The sequence below is a fragment of the Curcuma longa genome, chromosome 3 (assembly GCF_044706935.1).
Source record: "Curcuma longa cultivar G26 ecotype Majalengka, Jawa Barat chromosome 3, ITB_CL_G26_1.1, whole genome shotgun sequence".
NCBI classification, from domain to species: Eukaryota; Viridiplantae; Streptophyta; class Magnoliopsida; order Zingiberales; family Zingiberaceae; genus Curcuma; species Curcuma longa.
This window is the reverse complement of record NC_133863.1, coordinates 6,469,931-6,495,990: the sequence shown is the minus strand read 5'-3', so window position 1 is coordinate 6,495,990 and position 26,060 is coordinate 6,469,931. Positions and strand designations below refer to the sequence as shown.

The 26,060-nt window shown below is 40.7% G+C and overlaps 4 protein-coding genes across 4 annotated transcripts; 1 reads left to right on the top strand and 3 right to left on the bottom strand.

Moving 5' to 3' along the window:
• Nucleotides 1-1,817: 1,817 nt before the first annotated feature.
• Nucleotides 1,818-9,933, top strand: LOC141822903 (transcriptional regulator STERILE APETALA-like). Its single transcript, XM_074710205.1, has 2 exons — nt 1,818-2,057; nt 8,803-9,933. The coding sequence occupies exons 1-2, from the start codon at nt 1,818-1,820 to the stop codon at nt 9,931-9,933; spliced, it is 1,371 nt and encodes a 456-aa protein (XP_074566306.1).
• A 3,530-nt stretch (nt 9,934-13,463) lies between these two features.
• LOC141824203 (outer envelope pore protein 24B, chloroplastic-like) lies at nt 13,464-17,708 on the bottom strand. Its single transcript, XM_074711444.1, is given in 5 exon segments — nt 13,464-13,802; nt 17,010-17,101; nt 17,104-17,176; nt 17,178-17,378; nt 17,470-17,708. Coding segments are annotated over 5 exon segments (648 nt in total). The 5' UTR covers nt 17,671-17,708; the 3' UTR covers nt 13,464-13,721.
• A 527-nt stretch (nt 17,709-18,235) lies between these two features.
• LOC141824043 (phosphoglycerate kinase, chloroplastic-like) lies at nt 18,236-21,752 on the bottom strand. Its single transcript, XM_074711275.1, has 6 exons — nt 21,215-21,752; nt 20,089-20,166; nt 19,734-19,994; nt 19,235-19,552; nt 18,908-19,066; nt 18,236-18,769 (listed from the first exon to the last, which is right to left on the bottom strand). The coding sequence occupies exons 1-6, from the start codon at nt 21,626-21,628 to the stop codon at nt 18,560-18,562; spliced, it is 1,440 nt and encodes a 479-aa protein (XP_074567376.1). The 5' UTR covers nt 21,629-21,752; the 3' UTR covers nt 18,236-18,559.
• Nucleotides 21,753-22,220: 468 nt separating this feature from the next.
• On the bottom strand, nt 22,221-24,100 carry LOC141824202 (uncharacterized). The gene has a single exon (XM_074711443.1). It carries the CDS (start codon nt 24,088-24,090, stop codon nt 22,288-22,290), a length of 1,803 nt encoding a protein of 600 aa, XP_074567544.1. The 5' UTR covers nt 24,091-24,100; the 3' UTR covers nt 22,221-22,287.
• Nucleotides 24,101-26,060: the final 1,960 nt, after the last annotated feature.

The following is a 26,060-nucleotide window of genomic DNA, read 5'->3' as shown; positions in this document are numbered from 1 at the left end:
TTCCTGCCCAGCCGCAACCAGGACTTCCTGCCCCTCGGTCTACCCGACCTACTAGGACTTCCTGCCCGGTGTCTGGTCCTCTTGATTCAAACACGGGATCACCCACTTCCTTTGTTTTAAGGTTCAACCCACATGGTTAGATCCAGATCATGGCTCATCCGGCGGTAAGTCCGGTGAAGAGCGGCCTCGCTCTGATACCAATTGTTGGGTCCAAAAGGATGTTTATATCTCCACAATGGCATGATATTGTCCACTTTGGGCCTAAGCTCTCATGATTTTGTTCTTAGGCTCTCCCCAAAAGGCCTCATGCCAATGGAGATATCTTCCATCCTTTTAAACCCATGATCTTTTCCATGTGTTTTTAGATGTGGGACTATGTTTGCACCTTTGCAACCCAACAATTAACCACAAGAATTTACTAGCTGCATCCATCAGAATAATTCACTATTTAACAATTTAGAACCGAGCTATATACGAACACGTACAACCGACATTGCTTGAAGAGTTTTAGGTTTATCAAGGTCATTCTTACATGATTTGACTGATTTTCCTTAACTTCTTCATACTACTTTTATCTGTAAGATCACCTAATAGAACTACACATCGTCCAAAACGATGACAATTTTAAATCATCAATCAATCCAATATATTAATTATATTCAGATTAGAAATAGTGCCTGCCATATATTGTCGTTTACTCAAATTGTCACTCCTGTATATATGTGCATAGAATCCTCGGGCCATTTTACTGGATTTGTAATTGGATACGGAATCATCTTTAAACCAGGAGGATGCACGCCGTGGGGTATATACTAGCGTCGGCTGCCATGCACGCACGTACGTACGTACGTCTGTAGCCTGTAGGATATGACGTCGCGTGGGTACAATGCAAGCACAGTATCAAGGCATCCATGCACGTACACTGCGATGTGGGATATGGCATTAGATACGTTCACTGCGTCTGCATGCGCATGAGCGAGGCAAGAACGTACTGAAGTACCATGGGGAGCTAGCGAACCACTGAGTGAGCCTTCCCCCATCAATATCCATCAGACCGCGTGCTGCTAATTCTCTAAATATACATGGACCACTTGTTCTCGAGGCCGCTTGTAACTGTAAGCTTCACCCGATCAATCCTCAATGCATTGATTGTTTGGTCTAAAATGATGTCCGGATCTTTTCCAAAGGGACTGAAATGCGACTGAAATTTCTGAACGTTTACTGAACTCGGATTAATATTCCACTGATAAAGTAGATGGGTCCGTCCATAAGTTTCTTTCCTGTGGCCCATTCAATCTAAAACCCAAGTGGTAAATCATCAATGTCGCCTCTGGGCCCGCTCCTGGCGACCAAAAATGAGTGTTTTTAGTGGGCCCGACCCGATCTACACGCAAAAGGTGCGTCATGTGGGCTTCCATTATAATTGTTTTTTACGGATACATTTATAAAAACCATTAATTGTCGTAGCCATATCGGAGATGGCAGTCTATTAATGGAAGTGCCTAAAAAAATCGTTCTTCCCTCCCGACATTTCGGTACGATACGATAAAAAAAATGCTTATAAAAGATACAGTTACATGCTTATACTCCCAAGTTCAAATGCATATGACATATTAAAAAAGGGGAAGGTAAATACCATGCGATTATGCGAATGCGATAAATAATAATTATGACTCCCTATAAAACGGTGCGTTGTCTACGCTTGCCTGCCTAACTCCACAACACACCCTCGCATCGACTCCTCGCGCCTTCCCTCCCCTTTCAATTTCCTGCTCTTCGCTCTTTCCTTCGAAGTTCGATCCGCAGATCTTGCACCGATGTCATCGGGGTCGCCACCGCAGCGCCATGGCAAAGGGGATGGAGAGGAAGGTGCCTCCGCCTCCGGAACCCGCCTGGGTGGCCGCCGCACCGACTACCCTTCGTCGTCGCGGCAGCGATCCGCGGACGTGGTCTGGCCGGAGCACTTCGTCGAATCCGTCGCAGCTCATGTCGCCGATGACGCTGCCCGATCCTCCGGCAGACTCGCTGCGGCGCCTGCCGTCGTCGCCATGTTCCAGGTTCCAACCCCTTCCCTAACTCGATCGTTGTTTAGGTTTTGTCCCTGAAGATCGATATTTTCTTGAAGCGTTTGGAATTTTGAACTTATTACTGTCAGCGTAAAATAGTTTTGAAAGAATGGACCCCAAATGAATATTCTATTGGAATGACCTAGCTATATGGTCGTGCAACGATGGAGAGGTTCTTTTCCATGGAATGCTTTCATATTTAGGCGTCCATCAGATTGTTTTTTGTTTCTGATACTTTCCTTTCCTTCGTCTGTGTGTATGTGGTTCGTCTTTGGTCGGTATTTATGGGGAGCGGTACCTCCCTATTTGCGCTGCGGAAGTAAAAGGAACAGTTGCTTCTGCTACTACTACGCTCTGGTATCCACTACCCATGGCTACTAGCTGTTGTCCCGCCTTAACTTGTCGTCTGCATATCTTTTTTTCCTCCATTCCCCTCCTTCACAGACTTTTCGTCTGCATTTCTTCTTTAATTTTTTCTCTATTCTCTTTCTTCACATTTGTTGTTGATTAAATGGCTGGCTTTCGCTGCTCGGTTTTGCCCCTCACTGTGGATTTAATTTACAACGGGATTCGAGTCTGCATCGCCTCTTCTTCCACTGCACTCCTTTCCTCTGCCATTTGCTCATTATTAATGTCGTTGGCTGCTCTCTTTATCTCTCTGTGGCGGTGTTCTGACGAGGGGACTGGGCAGTAGAAGCAGGTGGACGGGGAAGGTGGGTGGGTAGCGTGTGGTGCTCTGTTTTCTTTTGACCCTCGCCTCTCTCTGCACCCGCCTTTACTCGGCCTTGACCCATCCCCATCGCTGCTTTATGTACTCGCGCTGGTTTTGCTTTCAGAGGAAAGGAAATAAAAATAGACCGAGCTCGGGCATGGCACCCACTGCGTTGTGATGGGATTTAGATGGGAGTAAGAAGCGGCTGCGAAGGCGCTGCCGCGGGCGCCGTTAGCAGACGCGCGTCCCTTTCAGATCCGTTTTAGTCCTTTTCTATTGGGCCGAGGGGAAGCTTAGATACAAACACTGACCATCTTTTTTTGCCCGCCACTTTCCGGCTAATGCTCTGCATGCCCCTTCATAGTATGCGAGACACTGATATCCCTCACTCAGACTATTATAATCGTCTTGATCGAATTCAAATTAATAAAAAAAATTCTACGGATTGAATATTTGCTTGCTGGTGTTGTTGATTTGATTAAGAAATAACAAGACGTTGGGGATTGGAGTTGTTGGTCATTTTTTACGGCGTTCATTGGAAATGAAAATGTGGGGGAAAGAATCTGCACGGGTTGCGTTTTTTCTAGCGCGCATGGGCTGGCGGACTACTCGGATAGCTTGCTTCGTTGCGCACCATACTCGATCTTCATCCTCTCTCCGTGCTATGGCCCTTTCCACAGTGCTGCAGGAGGATTCCCATTTTGTCCGCTTATCTCCACAGTGCAGGCACGGAATATCCGTATGTGTCTCGGTCAGCCACTCTTAGCCCACTCTTATCCCAACTTAATTTCTGATCCTACTGCCGCCTACTGATGGGTGATCATTACCTCTCTTTAATATCTACCATAGAAAGTGTGTTATTGCATCCATCTTATCCATCTCCTGCGTTGTTTGCAGTGATGTGTTTAAACAAGTTTACATTTTACGGGGAGGTCAATTATGTGTAATAGAAAATCAGTAGTCTTGTAGCCCAGTACAACCTAGCTAGTTCTAAGTCCCATCACAGCCGCAATGCCTCGATGCGAAATCCAACTCCGGGGCGTGTTGTCGTTTAGTAAGTTCACTTTTTGTTGATGGGACGCAGTAATGCCCATCAGTAAAGCAATAGCGATCATCACAGACGAGAGATCGACTGGGATGGTACATACATTTGGTACGGTTTACATGAGATGCAGCCTCCATTTATGGCCTGTGAATTCCGCGATCCGTGGATGGGTGGCTAGGTTTGGCTTCCTTTCTCAGGGCAGGTGTAGGTGTAGCGACGGAGCTCAGCATGCGTGACGATGTTCCACGGGAGCCCTAGGAAGCAAAACATCAAATACCTTTTAGGCGATTCCATCACATCATGTCTCTCCAAAGGATGAAACCAGCCGCGTACACTGACTAGGATTTTCAACGTACTATGACCTGCACGATATCTAGATATGGGTTGCTGGAACAGCAATAGGGCAAGACCCGCAGCAGTACGTCATGGCATGTTGTGGTTTAAGGGTGGCCAAGGCAAGGCTGAAAGCTGCGCCCTATGTGCTTTCGATTTCATAGCTGTTGCTCTTTGTTTTGCTCGAGCCATGATTGAACTCGGGCATAGAATATAAAGAAGAGACGGTAGGGTGCAGTGGAGATGAGATGTGATGAGTCGTGGGTGAACTCTGTTCGATAAGGCATTCTGACAAGGAGTTGCAGAGGGATTCACGGGGTCCTATTATAACAGTGACAAATCGACGCAAGTAGCGAGTGGATTCTTCTTATGCCAACAAAAAATTTACTTTAATGAGCATTCCTTCCTTGTCCTTGGCCTGCTATGGTTCTTCTCTTTCTAGCGGCACGAATGGGAAAGATATTAAAAGCTGCTGCTACTACTGCGTCTGCTGCCGCAGCCTGCGTTTATGCCCGCCCAACCATATCTAGTCGCAACCTACAGTGGACCTTGAACGATGAGCTTCGTATCTGGACCATATAGAGTAGAGTGGAGTGGAAGCAGAGGATCTGCTGGTTCGACGAGTGTTTTGGTTAGTTAAGTGAGGTCCAGCTTCGCTTCGTTTGCTGAAGCTTGCAAGTACGGGGCGAGAGCCCCACGACCTTGAATGCGTAGCTGATGTGCTTTATAATCGGACATCCTTTTTCTTTTTGTTTGTTTGGAGATCTAGAGAGATGTGCCTCCATATATTCGCTTTGACCGAGTCCTAATTATAGTTCCAATTCATCACATATCTATCTATATATATATTATCCCAAATACAATATATAAAAGAAATGGCCAATTTTATTCTCCTATTCAAACTTTTACCAAGGTCCAACTTTGCGTTAAAGAAATTGCAGTTGTTGATATTCAGACTGACATATGTAAAGTTTTTTATGATTATTATTTTTCTTCCCTTTTTGCATGAAAGAGAGTCTTCATCTGCAACACTAAAAGTCTGCTGTGGTTGGCAAAATGGTCATTTATGAGACAAGGGATGGATTAATGTTAGATATAAAGTAGGAAGACTTTATTATGTAGGCTATTAGTGAAATTTATTGGATAAAGTTTCTACCGGCAGACCCACTTAGATGATATAATTTATCAATAACTTGTATGTTTTAATGCTTAATTTAAAATATCTAAGGCCAAATTAATAATAGTTGAATAATATCAACTTATAAATTAAGTTTATCATGTGATATAAATGAGGGTTTCAGGCTCCCACATAAGGTTTGATGTCCTTGTAAATTTCCTAATCAATAGCATATGGAGCTTAATGATAATGATACCATTACGTTGATAGTCCTTCCTAACACCTTTCTTATGCTTAGAATTAAATCCACTTTGACACCATGCCTCCACATAGATGAGAGAGCTCCTCCATTAACTTGTGAGGGCCCACCAATAGCCCAAAGTACTTAAAACATGTTGATAGCAACTCACTCACCTAAGCCTATAAAGCTTATTTATTAATCCACATCTCACCATTTGAGACTAAATTGTCATGCTCTTGAAACTTACATTATTTATAAACTTATGTATTTGTAACATCAGATGAAGTAAACAAAAATGTTTATACTCAGTTAAATATGTCAAATGTTCAACAAAACTTGATTGAATTCTAATATACAACAAAGAAAATTTTGGGACAATAATTCCAAAAGCTCATATGTTATACAAAATTAATTAAGCTTGATCACTTGGAAATGTATATTCAAAATTATTTTAGGGACTTGGGAAAATAAGGCCTTTTTTTTGTGTGTTTTTGTTAAAACGTGCCTCTTTTCACCAAAATATAGCTTCACATATACTTATTCTTTTTATGCCTTTTCATTTCAAAAGTCATGTCCCAAATGTTCCATAAACTGATTTTGTAACTGTAGTATTACTTGAAATATTATGTACTTGTTCGATTCCATCTACAATATACATTTTTTTTTGGATATAGTTACATCCTGATTTTGAAATCATCTTGTCATTTCATTTTTGCTTAAAATTTCATGCTTGTGTTTATCTCCACTTAAAATACACATGTCAGTGATACTCGTATCCTAATTGTGACTAAATAACAATTAAAATTCATATTGCAAGCCTCTAAAGTATTGAATAGAAGTACTAACATTGAAATTAAAGCATAAAATTATAACGTATAAAAGTTTATTCATCCATGTCAATAAAATTTCAGATGAAACTTTTACTAAAAAATGATATAAAAGAATTCTGATGCTTTTACATAAATTATTTATTGATACCCTATAAAGTTTGCGAGTTGGCTATTTGCTTTCAAAACTTTTCATGTATCCTTGTAAAATTTATTACTTTCATACCATCCAGCAACTGTAACGTCTAGCAAATAATGGTTCTTATAGGGAACTACGTGTAATATGAACTTTTAGAATCTTATTGCTCGTGAAGAAAGATTATTTTTTATTTTCAGAATCATTTAGTGTCCATTTGCTTAATCTAAAAATACAATTCTTAATTAGCTTCCAGTAAATGATACAGTATGATATCATAAATTCAAAATATATTGACTAATACAAAAATAATACATACAAGCTCCCTACTTTGTATTTATTTAAACGATTATAAATTCAATTAACAATGACCTATACAAGCAACCAATATTAGTTAAGTATGACTTTTAGTTTACATTTGGCTGGAAAATATTTCATGGGAGTATAATTGCAAATTTTTTGAAGCAAAGACCTCTATTATATTTAATATGTATCTGTTAGAAACGCTCTATTTGCTATACAATGCGCTTCATGAATTTGTTTACTTATATCTCTTTTATGTTTATTTCCTATTCATTTGTTTTGGTACACAAAATAATTAAGGATATACCTTTAATGTTTTGTGATCTAGAAATTGTCCTACATAGGTATGTTTTAGTAAATAGACAATTAAGTTTTATTGAATAAAAATTTGCCATTTATTTACCATTGCACCGTGGATTTAGTGTTGCTTAACGGCTAACCCAAAGTTGATTAATTTTAGTGTACTCTAAACAATTTAGACATTCTAGCTTTAACTTCATAAAAAAGTATATTAGTAAATGAAATTCTACCGTTGTGTTATTAATAATAATAACAACAGCACTAATCAGCATGATTTGGTCAGCTGATAATCATATTTTTTTAGTGTTGCTTAACGGCTAACCCAAAGTTGATTAATTTTAGTGTACTCTAAACAATTTAGACATTCTAGCTTTAACTTCATAAAAAAGTATATTAGTAAATGAAATTCTACCCTTGTGTTATTAATAATAATAACTAATAGCACTAATCAGCATGATTTGGTCAGCTGATAATCATACTTTTTTAGTGTTGCTTAACGGCTAACCCAAAGTTGATTAATTTTAGTGTACTCTAAACAATTTAGACATTCTAGCTTTAACTTCATAAAAAAGTATATTAGCAAATGAAATTCTACCGCTGTGTTATTAATAATAATAACTAACAGCGCTAATCAGCATGATTTGGTCAGCTGATAATCATACTTTTTTAGATTAATGCTGTGGTCAGTCAAATGTATTAATTTGTTTGGAAAAACTCGAATGACATATCTATTTCCAAATGCCACAAGCGTTCTAACTTAGTTTCTTGAAAAATATAAGATTTAAAATACTTACGGCAATTTAAATTATTGATATTGATTGATGAATCATTAACTCTTTTGTCAACTGGTGTAGTTAGTTGCATAGGTAATGCCATAACATGCTGATATGGATATATAATATTCAAGAAACTTAGCATATGTTCAATGAGCTTTGTGTTTACTAAGTGAACTGTTCATGAGTGGGAACTCAAAAAATTCACCTTAAATAATTACTTTGTGAATATATCTATATCTTTTATTGGCGCATGTCTGGTATTTTTAATTTAGATATCCATGAGTAATTTGTTTGTTTCGATGATCATTAGATGTTCAATCAAACAATCAATAGTGTTTGATATATATCCTTGCTAAAGATTTCCATTTTTTGATTTTTATTAGCACTGAAAGTGTGGATTATCATGAAATGAGTATGTAAAATATTTGGCGAGTTGAGAAAATTTTCATTCCCTATATTATAATCAATGTAATAGAAAATAATTTAATTAATGGTGGATAAGATTCATGGTCGATTCCAAATACTAACTTGATAGGAAATGATCATGATATTGTAGTCTTGAATATAGGAAATGACTAAATAGGATACTTGATACTAGGGTTTGTTGTATTAATGCTAAAACTGAAATACTGTGTTGTCAATTTTCATAAGAAGATAACATATAAAATCTTAAACAAACTAGTTCAAGTATACGTTTCTTGGTATGCAAGTAACATCGTAATTGATCTGAAATACTTGGCTATTTGTTAGTTATTGCATCCATGATCATTTTGATAGTAAATAACTCTCTATAAAAGCGCTAATTCTAATTAAATCAAGAATTAATCTTGCCCAAATGATCAAAAAGAACATTTTAATCACATTATTGAATATCTATCTGGTTAAATTTGAGTTTTGTTAACTTAAAATTTTAGTGAATGAATGAAATAATTGTCCTACATCGCAGGTGTGCCCGACGTGGAGAGCCGTCGCCCGATCAGAGTTTTTTTGGCAAATCCTCTGCCGCCGCATCTGGTTCCGTCGCCGCCGCTCCCTCCCTTCTTGGCGCGAGGAGTACATCCATTTCCACCGCACTGCCGCCAACTTCCGTGCCGGCCGCTACGTCTATTCGTCCATCCTTCCCCCTCCTTCCGTTGGCCTGTCCTGCTGCCGCCTCGCCCTCTCCGATCGTCACCTAGCCGCCGGCTTCCTTGATGGCTCCGTCCGCCTCTATGACGTCCCCGCCTGCCGTCTCGTCGCCACCTTCCGTGCAGACCCGCACCGCGACCGCCTCGGTCGCTTCTCCCAGGCAATCTCCGGACTCGTCCTCCTCGACGACCGGCTCGCCTTCGCCTCCCAGGACGGCGACGTCCACGTGGCCGAACTCGGTTGCTCCGGATCTCTCCCCAGGCGGGCGCTCGTCGGAAACCTCGTGGTGGACGGCACGATGGTGGACTTCGCAGGGAACGCGCGGTGGTGGGTGGGCCTCTTCGCCGGTGCGCCTGAGCACTCATGGCACGTGTGGGACGCGGCCACGGAACTGCTCGTGTTTGTCGGCGGGGGCCTGATGGATCCTGCGGCCGTCGTCGGTTGGCATATGCTCACCGACGTGCTGAAGCCGGTGGTTGGCCGCGTGCGTATTCTGGAGCAGGGAGTCGTCGTCGGGTGTACGGCCTCGAGCATGGAGGTGCTCGATCTTAACGGCGTCACAGGGACCATTCTAAACCAGAGTGAGCTCCGGCACGGCGCGCTGGTGGGGTCCTTCGACGCGTGCCACGGGCGGGTGATGGTGGTAGATTTGCGGGGCATGGCGGAGGTGAGGGAGGTGCCAGCGCTGACGGACGTTAGCCAGTTCACGGCGCTCCGGCAGTCAGAGCTCCAGCAGGGGACGCTGAGCGTGGAAGGGTGCATGAACTGGGGCTACGCGCTGGTTTGTACCTCGAGAGGAGTCCAGGTCTGGGATTCCATCACCGGCCAGTACCTCTACGTATTCCGGCAGCGGATAGGGATCGCTTCTGCCATGGTGGCCAGCAATAGATACGTGGTTGCATGGACGAACGATACTGGATTGCACCTCTGGGATTTCGGAGCATTGTGAGCTATTTGGGTGCGTGGACGATGATATCACAAAGAATTTCTATAAATCCGTTGTCAATTTCATGACCATTTGGGTGATTAGATTTGGGTGATTAGATGGTGTTAGGAAGATTAATTAGGGTAAAATTATTAGAACGGGAAGAGGGATTGGTGTGCAACCGGCGTTGCCATGGGAGAAAGACGATTAGGGTTAGTTTCTCTCTGGGTAGGCGAATTTGTTAACAAGATGGCACTAATTCTTCTTCTCTGATATATTAGATTGGTTATTCATAAATCAATCAATCAAAAGATGTCTCTATTCTCCACCATCTTATAATCAGGTGAACGCATGCAGTGGAAGAGATTATGCAGGTTAGTAAGCATTTCGTTTCATATAAACCAAATGAGTGACATTGCATAAATGATTGTTGCAAAGAAGAAGGTAGTGTTGGTTTTTGTTTTATTTGTAGCGATCAGGTTTGCCTTGGTTCCAATGAATAGCCATTTTTTAAAATTGGGTAAAAAGAAATTCAATTACTCGAAATGTTTAATATAAGTAATCATTAAATAACTTTTTTAATGTAGCCATTTTTTACAGAAATATGAAGTTGTTAATAAAATGATAATTACACTAACACCCATGTCTAAGGTCTAGCAAATGAGGATTAACTAAATTTGTTACGAGTCTTTGGAATAGATGGAGGCTGACTCACTTGAAGAAGGATCAGTAATTTGTTGGTGGGGATAAACAAGGGCTATCTTTTCGAGTAATTGTGAGTGAGGGATAACTACGTACAGAGTGCAAGAACAAACGAGGAACATTTTCAAGCCATGAAGCCTATGATCAAAATCTCAACTCCAAGCCTTCTTCCCTGAAGCATTGTGATCGGCAAGAGAAATGGATGCAATAAAGACAAGCTTAAGAAAGAAAAGAAGTACTTGTCCTTTTGAGCTTTGTACTCTCGACGACAGGGAATTAAGGTCTGCTGCTGGAGCATGCCATGCCGTTCCAATCGCTCAAAGACAAATAAAGTGGGCGAAAAGTTCGATTTAGAAAAGAAATAGCCTAGCCTATTTCCCTCTTCTCTAGAAGACAGAACCAGACTCAAGAATCATTCCCCTCTCGACCCATTTTATTTTATAACCCCCACAAATTAAAGTACTGGAATTCAATTTTAGAATGCATGCGAGATCGATGACAAAGATAATGGCGACGGGCGGCAGTTCCTAACCAATGGTCATTGCAAAAGCTAAAGTGCAGCCAAATTATCACTCCTGTTATTCCCTGGAAGAGCCTATCCAAATGCTAAATCCATTGGCCTTTGGACAACTCGGTTCCCTAGTCGTTCAGAGATCCTTCAACCTGTACCAACATCAACCAAAGCCCAGCTCCTTGATAAACCACAAAAGCCTTGCCTCCTTGGAAAGGAAACTTTTGTTGCCTATAAAAATACATGGTCACTCGCACAGCAACGCAAACCATTATTGAATATATCAGTCCATGCATGAACAATGTCTAGGCAGAAGCACGATGATCTCGTGCTCTGCTCGTCCATCGCGCTGCTGCAAGAGAGGTTCAGGCGGCTGCAGCAAATTAAACGGATGAGGGAGGAGAGGCAGATCCTGCGAGTGCTGGCTGAAGGCGCACAACAACGCAAGTGGTTCTTGCATGGTGACAGGATACGCCATTCCAGGCCTCCATGTGGTTCCCTATCCCTTCAGATGGAGTACCATCTCAACCATTCTGAATTCCCTCCACCGGCCGAGACCTCATTCACAAGAGGTTCGTGGTCCAATACTAATAACGCGCATCCCCCTACGACGTCAAATGAAAAAGAAGTTGACACTTCTCTGCACCTCTAAAAATGCAATTACTCATTGTTCATTCGATAGGTTTCAGTATCTGTTTGTTCTTCTATGTTTCCTATTTTGATGTTCTGCTCGAGAAGAGGAAGCAATATGGAGCTTGGCATGCAATATGGAGTTTTGTAGATCACGGTTACCCAACTTTCTCCATGCTCAATTGTCGATTGGTAAAATCGAACTTTACCAACTTTCTTTCCTTAGCTTCGAGTATGGATAACTTCACCTCGTGCATGCCACTTCGCCTGTGATGCTCAAACTCAAAGATTCACAAACAAATTTATCTGTTAGAGAAAGTACATGTTAGGACGGAAACAAATCTAATAAACAGAAAAGAAGATTCGACCGTATATCTATCTACTCATCTTGATGATCAGCTGTTAATTGCTTCCGTGTCGTCACTATCCACTTTTCTGTGTTGCCTGCCTTCCCAAAGTACTTACCGCTTTGACGTTCCCACCTACTTCTGGAACATATTCACAGGATTCACAGATAAATCCAGATGGTGTTTATATGTAATATATATTAGTATGTGTACCATCCGTGAGCTGCATTATGAATATATTTATTTCTTTTAAATTAAATATTAAATATAAATCTTAAATATTAAATTTTAAATCTTAAATTTGTCGTGCCCTATATATATATAAAAGCATTTGATGCGCATATTATCTCCACATCGTTGCCTATACATCATTACTACTACATGATTAATTATGTTTTATCACATTTTTTACAGAAACAAATTGTTACAGACATTTAGATATTTAATTATTAAATAAATTATAGTATTTAGAAACTAAATTTTAAATTATTACTTTTATAAAAAACTGATTATAGGCATGTAAAACATTGAAAACAATTTCACGTTTTAAAACGTGAATGTATCACTTCTATATTTAATTTTGAATTAAATTTACATATAAAATCAAGTTACTTAATTTTAGCCTTTTCCATTAAAATTAAATTAATTTATCATGTAGATAATTTAAAATATATAATTCTTTATAAATTCAAAATTGGTTTTAGCTTTGAATTAATTAACTTATTTTTAAAGTTAAATTTATATAAATTTTGCGCAGCGCTCGCGCGTCACAATTTGTTAATCTAAAGCGAATACATCTGCCCATTTTCTTTAGACAAGCAATTGCAGAATATAAGAGAGCGTCATTTAAAAGCGAAAACTTGTAGGAGTAAAAATCGACACAAAATGAGATGATTCGATATGTTAGCAAAACTTTAAACAATAACACAACTTCAAATATGAAACTAAGCTGGCAATGGGAGTTTGACAAGATCATACAAGTAACAATACTCCAGTTGGAAATCAGCCATCTGACAAAGGAATATTCAGTATAAAACTCCACAAATATTGATCTTATAAGACAAATTTTTGTGGATAGCCCAGCGTAAGAAACATATATATAGACAGTAAAATGGTGGGCACAAATACAACATAAGACTTCGATCCTGCCAAATTGAGGCAAGCAAGTGGGAAACGAGATGGTGCCCTATAAACAGTCTACAATCTCCAAGCATAATCTCAATACCAAGTTGATTCCGTGAAAATTGATAAGAAATGATAAATTCATACAGAAAGCAAAAAGCAAAGTCAAAATGAGAAACATAAAAGAGGACAAAGAATTAATAAAGACATGGCATGATGGGACAACATTGACACACTTGCAACTTTTCATAGCATCAAATTCTATCAAACCAAGCATAAATGAGTTGTGATGTTAAGCAACCACGAGCTCCGTTAAGTAAAAGAGAGTAAACAAGATTATTTCATTTTGTAGTTGATTCATCAGTAGATTTCCATAATAGTGTTGAAAATAAAATTTCTCCTCAGTGTACATAAGTCTGACAAGGAGCATTGCTCTGTGTCTTATATAATCCAAGAAAACGAGTGAATCTCATTGGTAAATGGTTATCAAAATAGATGAATCAAATCTCATAGTTCCATGTACTCTCAGCAATCAATTTTGGAGTTTTTTGTTGCTCTGCTAAGTTGACGGTTGCACATATCTGTAAGAGGAGCAATGGTTACAGAAAACAGCATTTAATCATATCTGAAACAAATGTTATTAAATGTCCATAGAAGCTATGTAATCAGATTGTAATCGGACGTATAACTTACAGGATGACAAATGAAACTACAGAAAATGTTTTTTTATAGACAAAATACAATTATAAATTGGTCACAGAAAACCGAAGCTAGTTGGATAGGAAAATAACAAGTAGAAACATAATCAACTTTAATGATGTAACCAATAAAAACCCTTAAATAAATGACAAAAGAATACATATATTAGTCTACTCTTTTCTATTAATTACTGATTTAATGTATCATTTTTCTAGTTTCTGTGAGACTTGCAGAGCTCTTTTGACATGTATGCTACTAGTAACATTTATAATAGTCCACTTCTTGGTCCTTGTGCTACATTAATCCTCACCTAAAAAGAACTGGGGTAACTGACCAACAAGAGATCAGCTATTCTGGGTAAGATCCCAAATAGATATCCAGCCTTTTGGATGCTCCACTAACGCTAATCATGAAATAGCTTTTCAATATTATTAGGAATTACTCATGAACATATCCAATGCATTAAATAACTGAGAGCATGTCCAATGTATTAAATGGCTAAAAATTTACAAGTCGGGCGAGACAATTACTTCGACAATTAAAGATTTTGCACTTAAGGATTGTTTTGATGATTGAAGTAGTAATCTGGACTAGAAATTGTTTTGTTAGTTCTGAAAATTTTGTACTTGACTTTCTGTGGACAACTCCAAGAATTTTGTGAGAAATTTGTCTTGATGATTGGATTTTAGATTTACATGGAATTATCTCAACTTCAGATTTGGGACTTAATTTGACATGATTTTTGGACTTGACTATGATCTCTAAGGGTGCGTTTGGTTGGGGGTTATCATTCCAAGGTTATCAACAAAAATCTTATTTGGTTTAGGTAATGAATCATTCCCGAGTTATCCAACTTTCCTGCCACGTCATGAAACGTTAGCAATCCGAGAATCCAATCCGGAATGTGATTACCTCCGATTTTGGATGTTTTTGTTGATTCTAGGGTTATCGGTGTCGGTCGCCACTGTTCCTTCACGTGTAAGAATCGTTGGGAGCCGATGGTGGCAGCCAACATCGGAAAGCGAGGTGGCAGGCAGTGCCGGAAGGTTCGGCGGGGGTTAGAGGTGGCAGTTGATGCCGGAAGGCTCGACAGGCGACGTTCGGTGAGCGGCATTTTGCAAGCAAGCGTTCGGTGGGAGGCGAGCAACGAGCATCGTGTAGAGCTCTATTGCGCGATTTTTTTTTTAATTAGTTTTTTTTTAAACTTAGATTTCTTGATTTCTTGATTAAAACTTTAGTTAATTGAAGCAATCAACTCCTAGCTATAATAGAGATAACCTAAATAGATCTAGTTTAAAGTCTAATAAAATTATCCCTAAAAACTTCTAAAATAATAAAAATTCTAAAATATTATTTAAATTTATTTATATATATCACCATTAATAATAATAATATTATTATATATTTATTTTATTAGTACCAATGATTGATATTAAGTTATACACTAAAACCTTTAAACAAATAAGTTTTTATTACATTACCTAAGATTGAACCAAACAACATAGGTTATGTTTTATTCCCCATAACTTTGGTTATGTAATTACTTAATAATTACATAACCAAGGTTATGCATAATTACCGTGAACCAAACGCACCCTAAAGGTTAACCACCATCTCATCTCTAGTGGAAGACCTAGAAGTCAAAGAACATAGGAATGCCATTCACTGAATAAGTCAGCTTAGAAGCATCAAGGACTGTCCCTTAATTTGCTTTGCAGTAGTCAGTAGTCACACACAACATATGGCTGAAAGTCAGAAGGTTATACTGCATATCCAGTCCATTCTGAAGGATATAAGAAACAGGGTAATGTTGATTAAACTGACCAAGCGTTTGATTGCAGGACCTAACTCTTCTTGAAGCATGCAGACAGCAAGTGGCTACAAAGCCATCTTGAGGCTAGAATGAGAGTGATTATGCTAGTCTGTAAGAACATGGTGTAGTTATATCTTGCCAAACTGAAGTAGATATTGTCCAAAAGTGGTGAACGAGGGCAGCTCTAATAGATATTGTCAGTGGCTTGGCTTCCCGGTAGAACACTTTTATAGAGACTGAGTTAGAGTCAAAATAACAATCGAGTGCGGCAATAGTGACTTTTTACATCTCTGGCAAAGGTGTATCTTGATTTAAAGCATGGAGCAACTGCGATGGAGATGGTCACAACTCACAAGCTCCATTGGGCAGTGTTGCCTGAATTATTGGAGAGGTGGTAGCGACAACAAAGTCTCCTTTTTACACAAGATGGACAAGGCACAGCCCCTTTCTTACTGATTTCGAGCACTGCATTTGATATTTCAGTCAACCTGATATTTGTTGACATTCAATAAATGCAAAGAGAATTGCATAGTGTAAAGAGGAATCCCCGCAGCATGTTTAGCAGTTGATAGTCAACAAGAATGGTAGTCAGCTGATATTTATAATGTAAATAGGTTCCCCAATTTGAATATAAGATGCCTTCTCTATATTTCTTCAAACTCGCTTTAACACTTTTCATGATCTAAATCATGTTATAGATAATTCTTGTTTCAAATCAAGTTGTAAGTTGAAAGGATACTTTGAAAAATCAATGAAGGGACTTGAATGTGAATTAAGAAATTTTCTATGTGTAACTAGGAGAAAATTTGAGAAGAAAAGATCTTGACCTACTTCAAATTTAAACTAAGCATCATGGTTATCTGGAGTTATGCACTTTGTATTTTGGGGGGGGGGGGGGGGGGGGGGGGGGGGGGGGGGGGGGGGGGGGGGGGGGGGGGGGGGGGGGGGGGGGGGGTGGGGGGGGGGGGGGGGGGGGGGGGGATATCCAAGAAAAGAAAGCAATGTGCGATGACAATTTGAGCCTGATTTTTCTTGAGCCAACTACAGATCGCTTTTATTACCGAGTCTAGACTGGAGCATATTGACTATCATATTGGGAGGGCACAGTACCCTCAAAGCCTACCGAATCTCTAAAACCATAATCCATGGTTTCTAGCTCTCAGGACAACTAAACTATCGAGTAATGACCAAGTACAGAACTACAAAAATTAAATTGAATTGCTATGCGGAAATAGTAAAAGCGAAGGATTTGAAAAGGACTCAGAGTACGTGTTACCTTGAAGGAGCCGTTGTCCTTGGAATCCCTGCACCACTCGAAGCCAAGATTACTAGTGGTGGTATGATAGGTGGCCTTGAGGGAGTCTCCCCCTCGAACTTCCTGGTGACGGCGAAGTCCCAGGCGTTCTTAGACACATCATAGCAGGGCTCCAGCACCGTCCGGGCGCAATTCCCCGTGTGCGTACACGTACTTGACCTTGCAGGCGCTCGGTTTACCAAAGGTATAGCTAACGTTGACTTTGTTTGAGGGATCGAAGACCACGGAGCTGTCGAAGGTCGTCCGGTTGCTCCCCAGGGCGTGGATGTAGGTCAAATTCACAGTCTTCTCCATCAACCGGACGGAATTCATGAATTGGAATCTCACATCCTAAATCGAGATAATCAGAAAATGGTCAATCGATGGATAAATTAAGGCGAGCGATGGAAGAAGAAGAAGAAGGAAGAAGAAGGCGGCAGACGTTCGTGGGTAGGTTGTAGTCGAGGATGAAGGCGCCGGGCTTCTCGACGGCGAAAGCGAGGCCGTTGAGGGAGGGGCCATGGATGAAGGTGGCGTCGCTCATGGATGCCTTGACGCGGACATCGCCAGCGTTGACGGCGAGAGTGGCTACGCCGATGGCGCTCTTGTTCGCCTCGTATCGGCCCTTCAACGTCGCCTTCATTTTCTCCGCCCTCTCTCTCTCCTCTCTCTCTCTCTCTCTCTCTCTCCGCGTCTCTACCAAGTGCTTTTCTGGTTGGAGGAGGGATGGGATATGGTAAGAGAGGCGGCGGCAAATAAACACAGCCTTGCAGTCTTCGCCGTGAGATGATAACCTAAAGAAAGGGCACGGCGTTGACTTGAGCCGCGTTCGACTTTGACTACGAACTGAACGAGCCGAGAAGTACGAGTCTTTGATCAACCGGCACCTCATCGCACATCTGACCTTCTGAATTTAATTATAGATTTTATTCATTCACGCTATCGATCGGTTCGTGGAAATGATTGGCCCTCGTATTTTAGCTTTAATATTATTCTATCCTCTTTTTTCAGCTCCAAATTCAATTATATTTGGAATGAATTTATATGGACAAGAACGGTTGTTCTTATGAACGGCATTGATTTAAAGTAACAATAATATCGCTCGGAATAAATATTCCTGAGAACGATATAAGAAATAAGAACTAAGGAAAAAATAAGATTGAAGAAAATTGAGAATAGATAAGTTCGAAAAACACCGCACTAGCACTCACGGATTGAAGAACAATAATTATTGTCGTAATCAGGTACAAATAGAATCTGACTTGAAAATAAACAGGTTGTTTTCACCAACACTGAGCCAGAAACTTCAATTTGAACGCAACATGTGACAATTTAAAAGGTATAATCCACTTATAACTAGCAAAACTAGTAACTCTACAGCAGGAAACTCTTCCGAGTCTTGAGCGGTTCACTAGGGAGGGACGAAACAGAGAAAGAAGCCATCACTATGATATAGTTCTTAAATGTAATTTAGGCCATCGTTTCTGACGTGTAAATCAGATTCCCAAAGATATCTTAACCTGCCATCACGTTCATGCAGGTACAGCAACTGCTTCATCCAATGCAACAACTCCTGGAAGCTCTTTTCCTTCCAACAGCTCCAAGCTAGCCCCACCACCGGTTGATATGTGGCTCATTACATCAGCTACTCCGACTTTCTCTACCGCAGCAACAGAATCTCCACCTCCAATGATCGTCGTCGTGCCTTTTCCACTGAGCTCTGCTAACTTCCTTGCAATGGCCTGACAAGTCAAAAAAAAATCAAAACATTGCTTTCTGGTGCCAATGTTTCACACGCAAAATCCAATGCAACTGAGTTATGATTGAGAATCTCAAATGGTACATCCGAAGTATATTTTGGGATAAGAAATTATCCTAACCTCAGTTCCAACAGCAAACTTGTCAAACTCAAACACTCCCATTGGACCATTCCAAATAACCGTCTTGGTTGTATCCAGTGCATCACTAAATGTCTTAACTGAATCTGGGCCAATATCCAGTCCCATCCAACCATCAGGAATTCCAGATGCTGGCACAACCTGAAAAAAAAAAGTTGTTCTACATCACCAATTTGTTCTTGGCATTGATAAAATACACAGAATTATGTTATTCCATTTACATAAATTATGAATTCATACAATGACAAAGAAGATGAGATGCATGACCCATAATAGTTTTCCCAAGCAACTAGTACGAGATTAGCAAACCTTGCTGTCTGCATCAGGTGCAAACTTATCGGCCACAACAACATCAGTTGGCAACAAAAGAGAGACACCTTTGGCTTTGGCTTTTGCAATAAGAGTTTCTGCGAGCTCAAGTTTGTCATTCTCTACCAAAGAAGAACCCACTGAGAAGCCTTGTGCTTTGTAAAATGTGAATATCATTCCTCCACCCAAAAGAAGAATATCACATTTCTCTAATAGTGATTCAATTACTCCAATCTTAGATGACACTTTTGAACCACCTACAATTGCTGCAAAAGGTCTCTTGGGGCTTGAAACAGCACCTACAAGATAATCAAGTTCCTGCAGATGTATGGAATGAACAGTGTGAGCAATGTGAACAAAAACGAGGAAGCAAAATAAACAAGCATTTCTAGCAGCATATATTACCAAGTACAGTTCAAATGTGTTGCAATATTATTTTGAAAACCTCAAATATACAGATGCATAATGACATATAGTTGTTTTCAATGTTAAGACCCACCTTTTGCAGTAGAAAACCAGCGACAGAGGGCTTCAAGAACTTGGTGACGCCCTCTGTTGATGCATGTGCTCTATGTGCTGTTCCAAATGCATCATTTACAAAGAGATCTGCTAGTGCTGCAAGCTTCTTGGCGAATTCAGGGTCATTTTTCTCTTCTTCTTTATAGAATCTTACATTTTCAAGAAGTAGAACGCCACCTTCAGGCAGTGCATTGACCAATTTCTCAACTTCTGGACCAATGCAATCATCAGCTTTCTCAACCTATTCATGCAAAGACAGCATACCGTGAGACAACAAATGTCCACTGGTAGAACCGTGTGCTTGCTATATACCATGAGTTAGAACTCAATCAAACCTTGATTCCAAGAAGTTCAGAAAGCCTAGGCACTATAGGGGCCAAGCTAAATTTCGGTGTGACACCCTTTGGACGTCCCTGTTATTCAAATACATAATATATAAGTACAGTGGTAATGGCTTTAGAGTCTACACAACAAAATGGTAGCAATGAGAGAGTATAAGCATTATCAACCACAGTAGAAAACAAAGAAGAATACAACTTTTCTGTAAGACAAAAGGACAATAATAACGAGACACAATGTCATTATGATAATCCTTGCTGAGGCCACTTGAAATTGCAGTTCATTGCGGCATTTCAATGGCTCAACCAAAATGTTTTGAAGTAGTAAAAAAGAGAAGTAAAGAGTTTTGTAATTCAGTCTTCCAGTACCATAGATTGCACAGGTGTAAAACATCCTGGCTGCTGTGAAATCATAAACTCTACATGAATATCTAACTCTGGATTGTCACTTTTGTCCAAAAATGGTTAGAATAAGAAAGATAAGAAATTAACCAAAACTCTCAGCTTTGAACTTTCAAGGCATTGTTTTACACCAAAAAAAACAGTAACTTGCTGATCCAGCATTGAATAATTGCCCTTTAAAATCGATTTAACAGCTTATTTGGAATCAATTCCTATTGAAAAGAAAATTACAGTGCAGCATTAGATCAAAAAAGAATTCCTGTAATTCTAACTCAAACTCTTACGTTTGAATTTAAATAAGAAAATAAGAATTGGAATTCCTTTTCTTAGTTCTTACGTCTGGAACCATTGATTAGGGATATGCTTGCTAATATATTGTAAATTCTTAGTCTCAATAATTCTTGAGATCTCTCTAATGTAAATGTGTAGATTTCCAACCTTTTCTTGAAAACAGAGTCCTAATTTCCTTCTTTTTTTTTTGCCAGAAACGGGAATCTGCTACAGTATGAAACAGAATTCAGATACCATGAACTTTGGTGGTTCCGATCAAGTTGTAAAACAAATAAACAACAAATGTCGAGTTAAAAGTGCGAGCATTGCAGATCCATAAGCTAAAGGTATAACATTTCATAACGTCCATAAGTATGCAAACGGGTCAATCACCGTGCTATCTGATAGAAGCCCGAGTGGCAACTGAGTTGAACCAAGAAAAGACGTTTACCAGATGGCTGGAGAGTATGACTTTGGCCCCTTTGCTGATCAAGTACTGGATGGTCGGAACAGCCGCACGGATCCTAGTATCATCTGTGATGTTACGGTCCTCATCCAGGGGCACATTCAGATCCGCTCGGACGAACACCTTCTTCCCCTTGAGGTCAGCCACGGTGAGGTCACCAACGCTCTTCTTAGCCATCGACACCACTCCACGAATCCCTCTCCCGCTCTTCCCAGCCACCGCCAGGATCCTGTCGGCAACGTGAGCGGTCAGCAAACGATCACCCGCCGCGAAGGCGAAACCCATCCGTCGGAGCGCAGGTCGAAGACAGACCGCGGCGGAGGCAGACGCCGTCACCACACGCCTGCGGGACGATGAGGTTGGGAGGAGAGAGAGGGAGGCGGCTGCGGTGGAAGCCATGGATGGCGAGCGCTGGAGAAAGATGAAGAGAAAAAGCGAGGAGGCAGCGAGGAAGGGAGTGAGGGTTAAAAAGGGATTGTGTTTGTGGCGGAGAGCGTAAGGGTGTGGATTTGCTTATCGACGAGGAGCGGTGGAGAGAAAGGGTGGCTCGATCGATGAGATGGTTGATTTGGGCGGGTGGAGGACTTTGGGGGATGTCTGTGGGAAGCAAGCAAAAAGGAGAGGCGGAGATGACGAAGGGGTGTACAGGGGTAAATCTTATATCAATCGCGATTGTAAACTTTTTTTAAATTATGTTATGTTTTAATTTTATTTATCTATTTTAGGAATCTGCATACTTGTTTTCCAAAATCGATATATTTAAATAATTCCAGTATTTTAATTTTAATAAAATAGCAAAAATTGTGCCTACCTATCATCGTTTACCATGTATTCAGACCTTGCTCGGACCACTTTGTCTATCTCATTTGTAAACACTTTCAAATAGGATTCAAGTGTAGGTGCAAATTCAACAATAGGAGCAAGTCAGCTTCCACATCGTGAGATATCTTAGTTTTATACAACGCTAGTAAAAAGTAAAAACCGACATCAATGGGGAAAATGTAGGAACACTACCGCCAAGCTGTTCCATTCCTGCATCACAAGGATTCGCAGGTTCATCAGCTCACGATAACATCTCCATCGATAATAGCGTGCCGCATCAGGACTATCTCTTTGACAAGATTTCGATACGTGAAGTGCCTCACCGAAGCTCTCAGAAACAACTCTGGTGGTATCTTTCTCTTTTTCACCTTCCTCTTTGAGGAATGACCTGCGTTGTCCCGCTCTTCCTCGAACCATTCTTCCATGTCCTCATCCTCCATATCCACATCGACAGCCATCTCATTGTTCGCACTATTCGTCTCCTTCCTCTTCTTTTCTTGGAGCATCTGCTCGTTGTAATGCTTGTTCGACAATTCGATGCTCCTCTTCACTAGCTTTTCCATATCGTTTGAGCTCTTGACGGTTTTCCTCCACAGCGCATCCCAATACTCTTTCGTCTCTTCTGGATTGGTTTCGGTTTCCTCATCATCCTCATCTCCAACATCAATCACTTCTTCATCCTCGTCCTCGTCCTCTTCCTCTTCCTCATCTCGATCACTTTCACCTTCCTCGGTCCAATCCATGATTTGTGATTCGTCATTTCCATCACTATCGCCATCTGCCTCGTCCTCGCTGTCGTCCGGGGCGTCGCATCCCAATTCCATTTCCTCTAGCTTCATCTTCCACTCCTTGGTGTAGGGATGGAGCAGTTCCATGGGGTGGTTACTCAGCAAGAATTCCAGGCACCGGGACTTCCCGTCCTCGCTCAGTTTCTGGTATGCCTTCACCACGTCGTCGACGTATGCCTTGGGGTTGCACTTCACGATCTTGCAGAGCCCAGCGAAGTACGTGCACACCTCGACACGGCCGTCCTCGTGCCGCAGCTCGCAAGGGTACTGGCTTTCTATGCTCGGGTCGAGAAGCGGCCCCAACATCTTGAAGAAGTCATCTTGCGGCTCGAACCTGCTCTGGTACACCGGGCGCTTCACGTAGATGATGTCCGGTCGCATCCAGGCCGCGCACTGGGTGATTGTCGAACGCACCCGGTTGCCGAGCCGACCCATGAGGCTCCATTTGTCCAACCGTTGGTTTCCGGCCTCCATCGCTACCTCGGCCACCAGCGTCCACTGTTGCCAGGGGAGCTCTGTCGGCCGCCACTTGGGGTGCCGCACGAAGACCCAGTAGTATCGCAGCCCAGCGGAGGGATTGAGGCGGCTGCAGTAGTCCTTGGACATTTCGAACTGGTCGATCTCGTCCCATTCCTCGTGTGTGCGGACATCGTTGATGAGGGTCACGCGGTCGTCGGAGAATCGCCCGCGGATTGGCGGGCCGACCACGATACCGCGCCATGAGTAGGGACCGTAACGGCCGTACTTGTACCAATCGTATGGGTGGCGGAGGAGAGGGTGGTCCTTGGACAAGAAGCGGACGGCGCGGTCGTAGCCGAGGCCGATAGCCTGGAGCTCGTCATCGGTGAAGTTATCCGCCTGGTTTCCGGCCTGACGCTTGCGGCGGTAGAAACGGTTCTCAGAGAGGCGCCGGCTGCGGATGCGAGCACGTTCCTTGGCTTGCCGACGCACCTCACCGCTGCCCTCGATGCGACCCGAAGAGGACCCTCCGGGCTTCTTCTTGCTGCGTCCGGCGGAGACGATGGTTGTTGGGATGGGGCGGCGGGGGAGGATAAGAGGAAGTTGGGATTGGGGTTGGAATTGGTGAGAGTAGACGCAGATAGGAGATACGGTTGAGGGGAAACACCGAGCTCTGGGGAGGGAAAAGGAGGAAGAGGAGGGAGAAGCAGAGGAAGTGAAGGGGTTTATCCGCAGGCCCGTCCACTGAAGAGGAATTGTGAAACCGGACGAAGGAGGCGTTGCCGTCGCCATCGGAGAAGGGTTCCGATGTCTGCAGTGTTTCTGATCTAATACAGTTAACGATGGGCCTTATTCATCGACTCTGTCGGCATTTGCGGCCCATTAATAGCGTACCTGGCTGAGGGTGTGGATAGAATTTTAAAATGTTCCTCTTCGTTATTTTGTTTAAAATTTATTTAAAATCGGAATGTTGTTTAAGATTTTTCAGCATTTTCCCTATTCGCATATTTAGTTTTGCATATTACCCTACTCCAATTTTGAATCTACATGTATAGATGAGTTTCCTCCATCCTTTAGATGAGTTTTCTCCCTCGTCCCCTTCGCTTCCGCCCACGATGTAAAGAGACACAGCAAATTAATGATAGTTTGTTATTAAAGCTAGAGTTTTGTATCGATTCGTGGTGGATTTTGAAAATCAATAGTATTTTTTATCGAGATTTGAAAGAAAGTGAATGATATAGAAGCTGTAGTGAGCTACGTCAAGGACATCGAATTGCGGCTTGATCTGTTGAGCTCCAATGCATTGGAGAAGTTATCACAAGGAATGGAAAATAAGCGCTTCCGGAGAATGAGACCGACTTTGTCAATTCTTTGCCAAAGGACGACTCTAGTCGCAGGAGTATCATTGTGTCCTTGGTAGCGAAGTAAATTTTTTATTTTGAATCAAAGATGTGAACTTTGTATATTTTAGGATAGTTCTATTTTTTACTGACAGTTATTTGATGAAATGTTAAAATACAACTGAAGGCGGAAGCCGCCTGATTATTTGTGAAGGTTAATATAGATGAGATTCCTTACTTGAGGAAGATTGACTTCAAGGTTTATAAGGAAGGCAAGTAACTTAGGGAGGCCTTAGATAACATATTTAAATGAATTGCTGTTACCATCATAAATTATATGTATTTGTATTTCTTAATAATTATTGTTATAAATTATTGAACCTCACAACTCTTGTAGGAGTAGTATCAAGAAAATAAAATTTCAATGAATGTAATATGTCATCACTTACAAATACAAAGATGATGATTTGATGTTGGTTGGAGATGTTCCTCTAAAGAAAGTGTCATGCAGTGTGACTTAGGAACTATTTTTTTTTTAAATTAATAGAAATCTCTTTAATTGCTATTTGCGGAATATTTATATATTCTAAAAAAAAAACTAAAAATAATGAAAGGATCTAAAGTAAGTCTTGAAATCAAGACAGCAAGAAAACAATCAGTGGTACAAAGAGATACAAATGGAACTTGAACGTTCACTTCATGAAACTAATTGTTTTGCCCAAGTTCAAGACATTGAACAGAGAAAGTAAAGATTGAAAGTGAATTTTAAATCACTATCCGACACTACAAATGAGTTCATGAGACCCTCCTATGTCGAACAAAATTAAATTTCTGATTTTTAGAATATCCTAAGTTCACAAGTCAATTTCATTCTCAAAAGTGACCAATAAACTTAAAAATGTCCGATTCACTTCAAGCAAACGCCTATATGTTCAGTTCAGTCTCTTTATTGATCTTATATCGTCAAATATCATCATAATATATTATATTGAGAGCAATGATTTTTTTTAACTCAATTTAAATAAGATAAATAATTTTTTTAAACTCGATTCGTATCATATATATGCGAGAAGAAAACTATTAAAATTATGATTATTTTTTAATCAACCTTTAAATATTAGTCTCGAGTGGAATTTAAATTATGATCCTTTTAATTATTTCTTTTAGTATAAAATTATTTCTCGAGTGGAATTACTATGGTATTTATATTTGGCATGTGTATAAAATTATTCTAAATTTAATTGAGATAAATAAAGAAACTCAGTATGACAAAGGATATTGGTAACTCGAGGTTTATGAAGATTGAGAAAGGATGATATGAAATAGTTAAGGAAGAGTATGACTGAGATAGAGTACGAATTATATAGATAAAGACTTGAAGGATATAACTAGGAGTGAACCTAGAACTTGGGTACATTCGTG

Bases quoted from the DNA above. Each gene is read 5' to 3' on its own strand.
- LOC141822903 (XM_074710205.1), top strand. From the start codon at position 1,818: ATGTCATCGGGGTCGCCACCGCAGCGCCATGGCAAAGGGGATGGAGAG. The intron at 2,058-8,802 runs GTTCCAACCCCT...CCTACATCGCAG, and splicing joins CCGTCGTCGCCATGTTCCAG to GTGTGCCCGACGTGGAGAGC.
- LOC141824043 (XM_074711275.1), bottom strand. From the start codon at position 21,628: ATGGCTTCCACCGCAGCCGCCTCCCTCTCTCTCCTCCCAACCTCATCG. The intron at 19,995-20,088 runs GTTTGATTGAGT...TTGCATGAATAG, and splicing joins CTGAACTTCTTGGAATCAAG to GTTGAGAAAGCTGATGATTG. The intron at 19,553-19,733 runs GTGGGTCTTAAC...ATACATCTGCAG, and splicing joins CTGGTTTTCTACTGCAAAAG to GAACTTGATTATCTTGTAGG.
- LOC141824202 (XM_074711443.1), bottom strand. From the start codon at position 24,090: ATGGCGACGGCAACGCCTCCTTCGTCCGGTTTCACAATTCCTCTTCAG.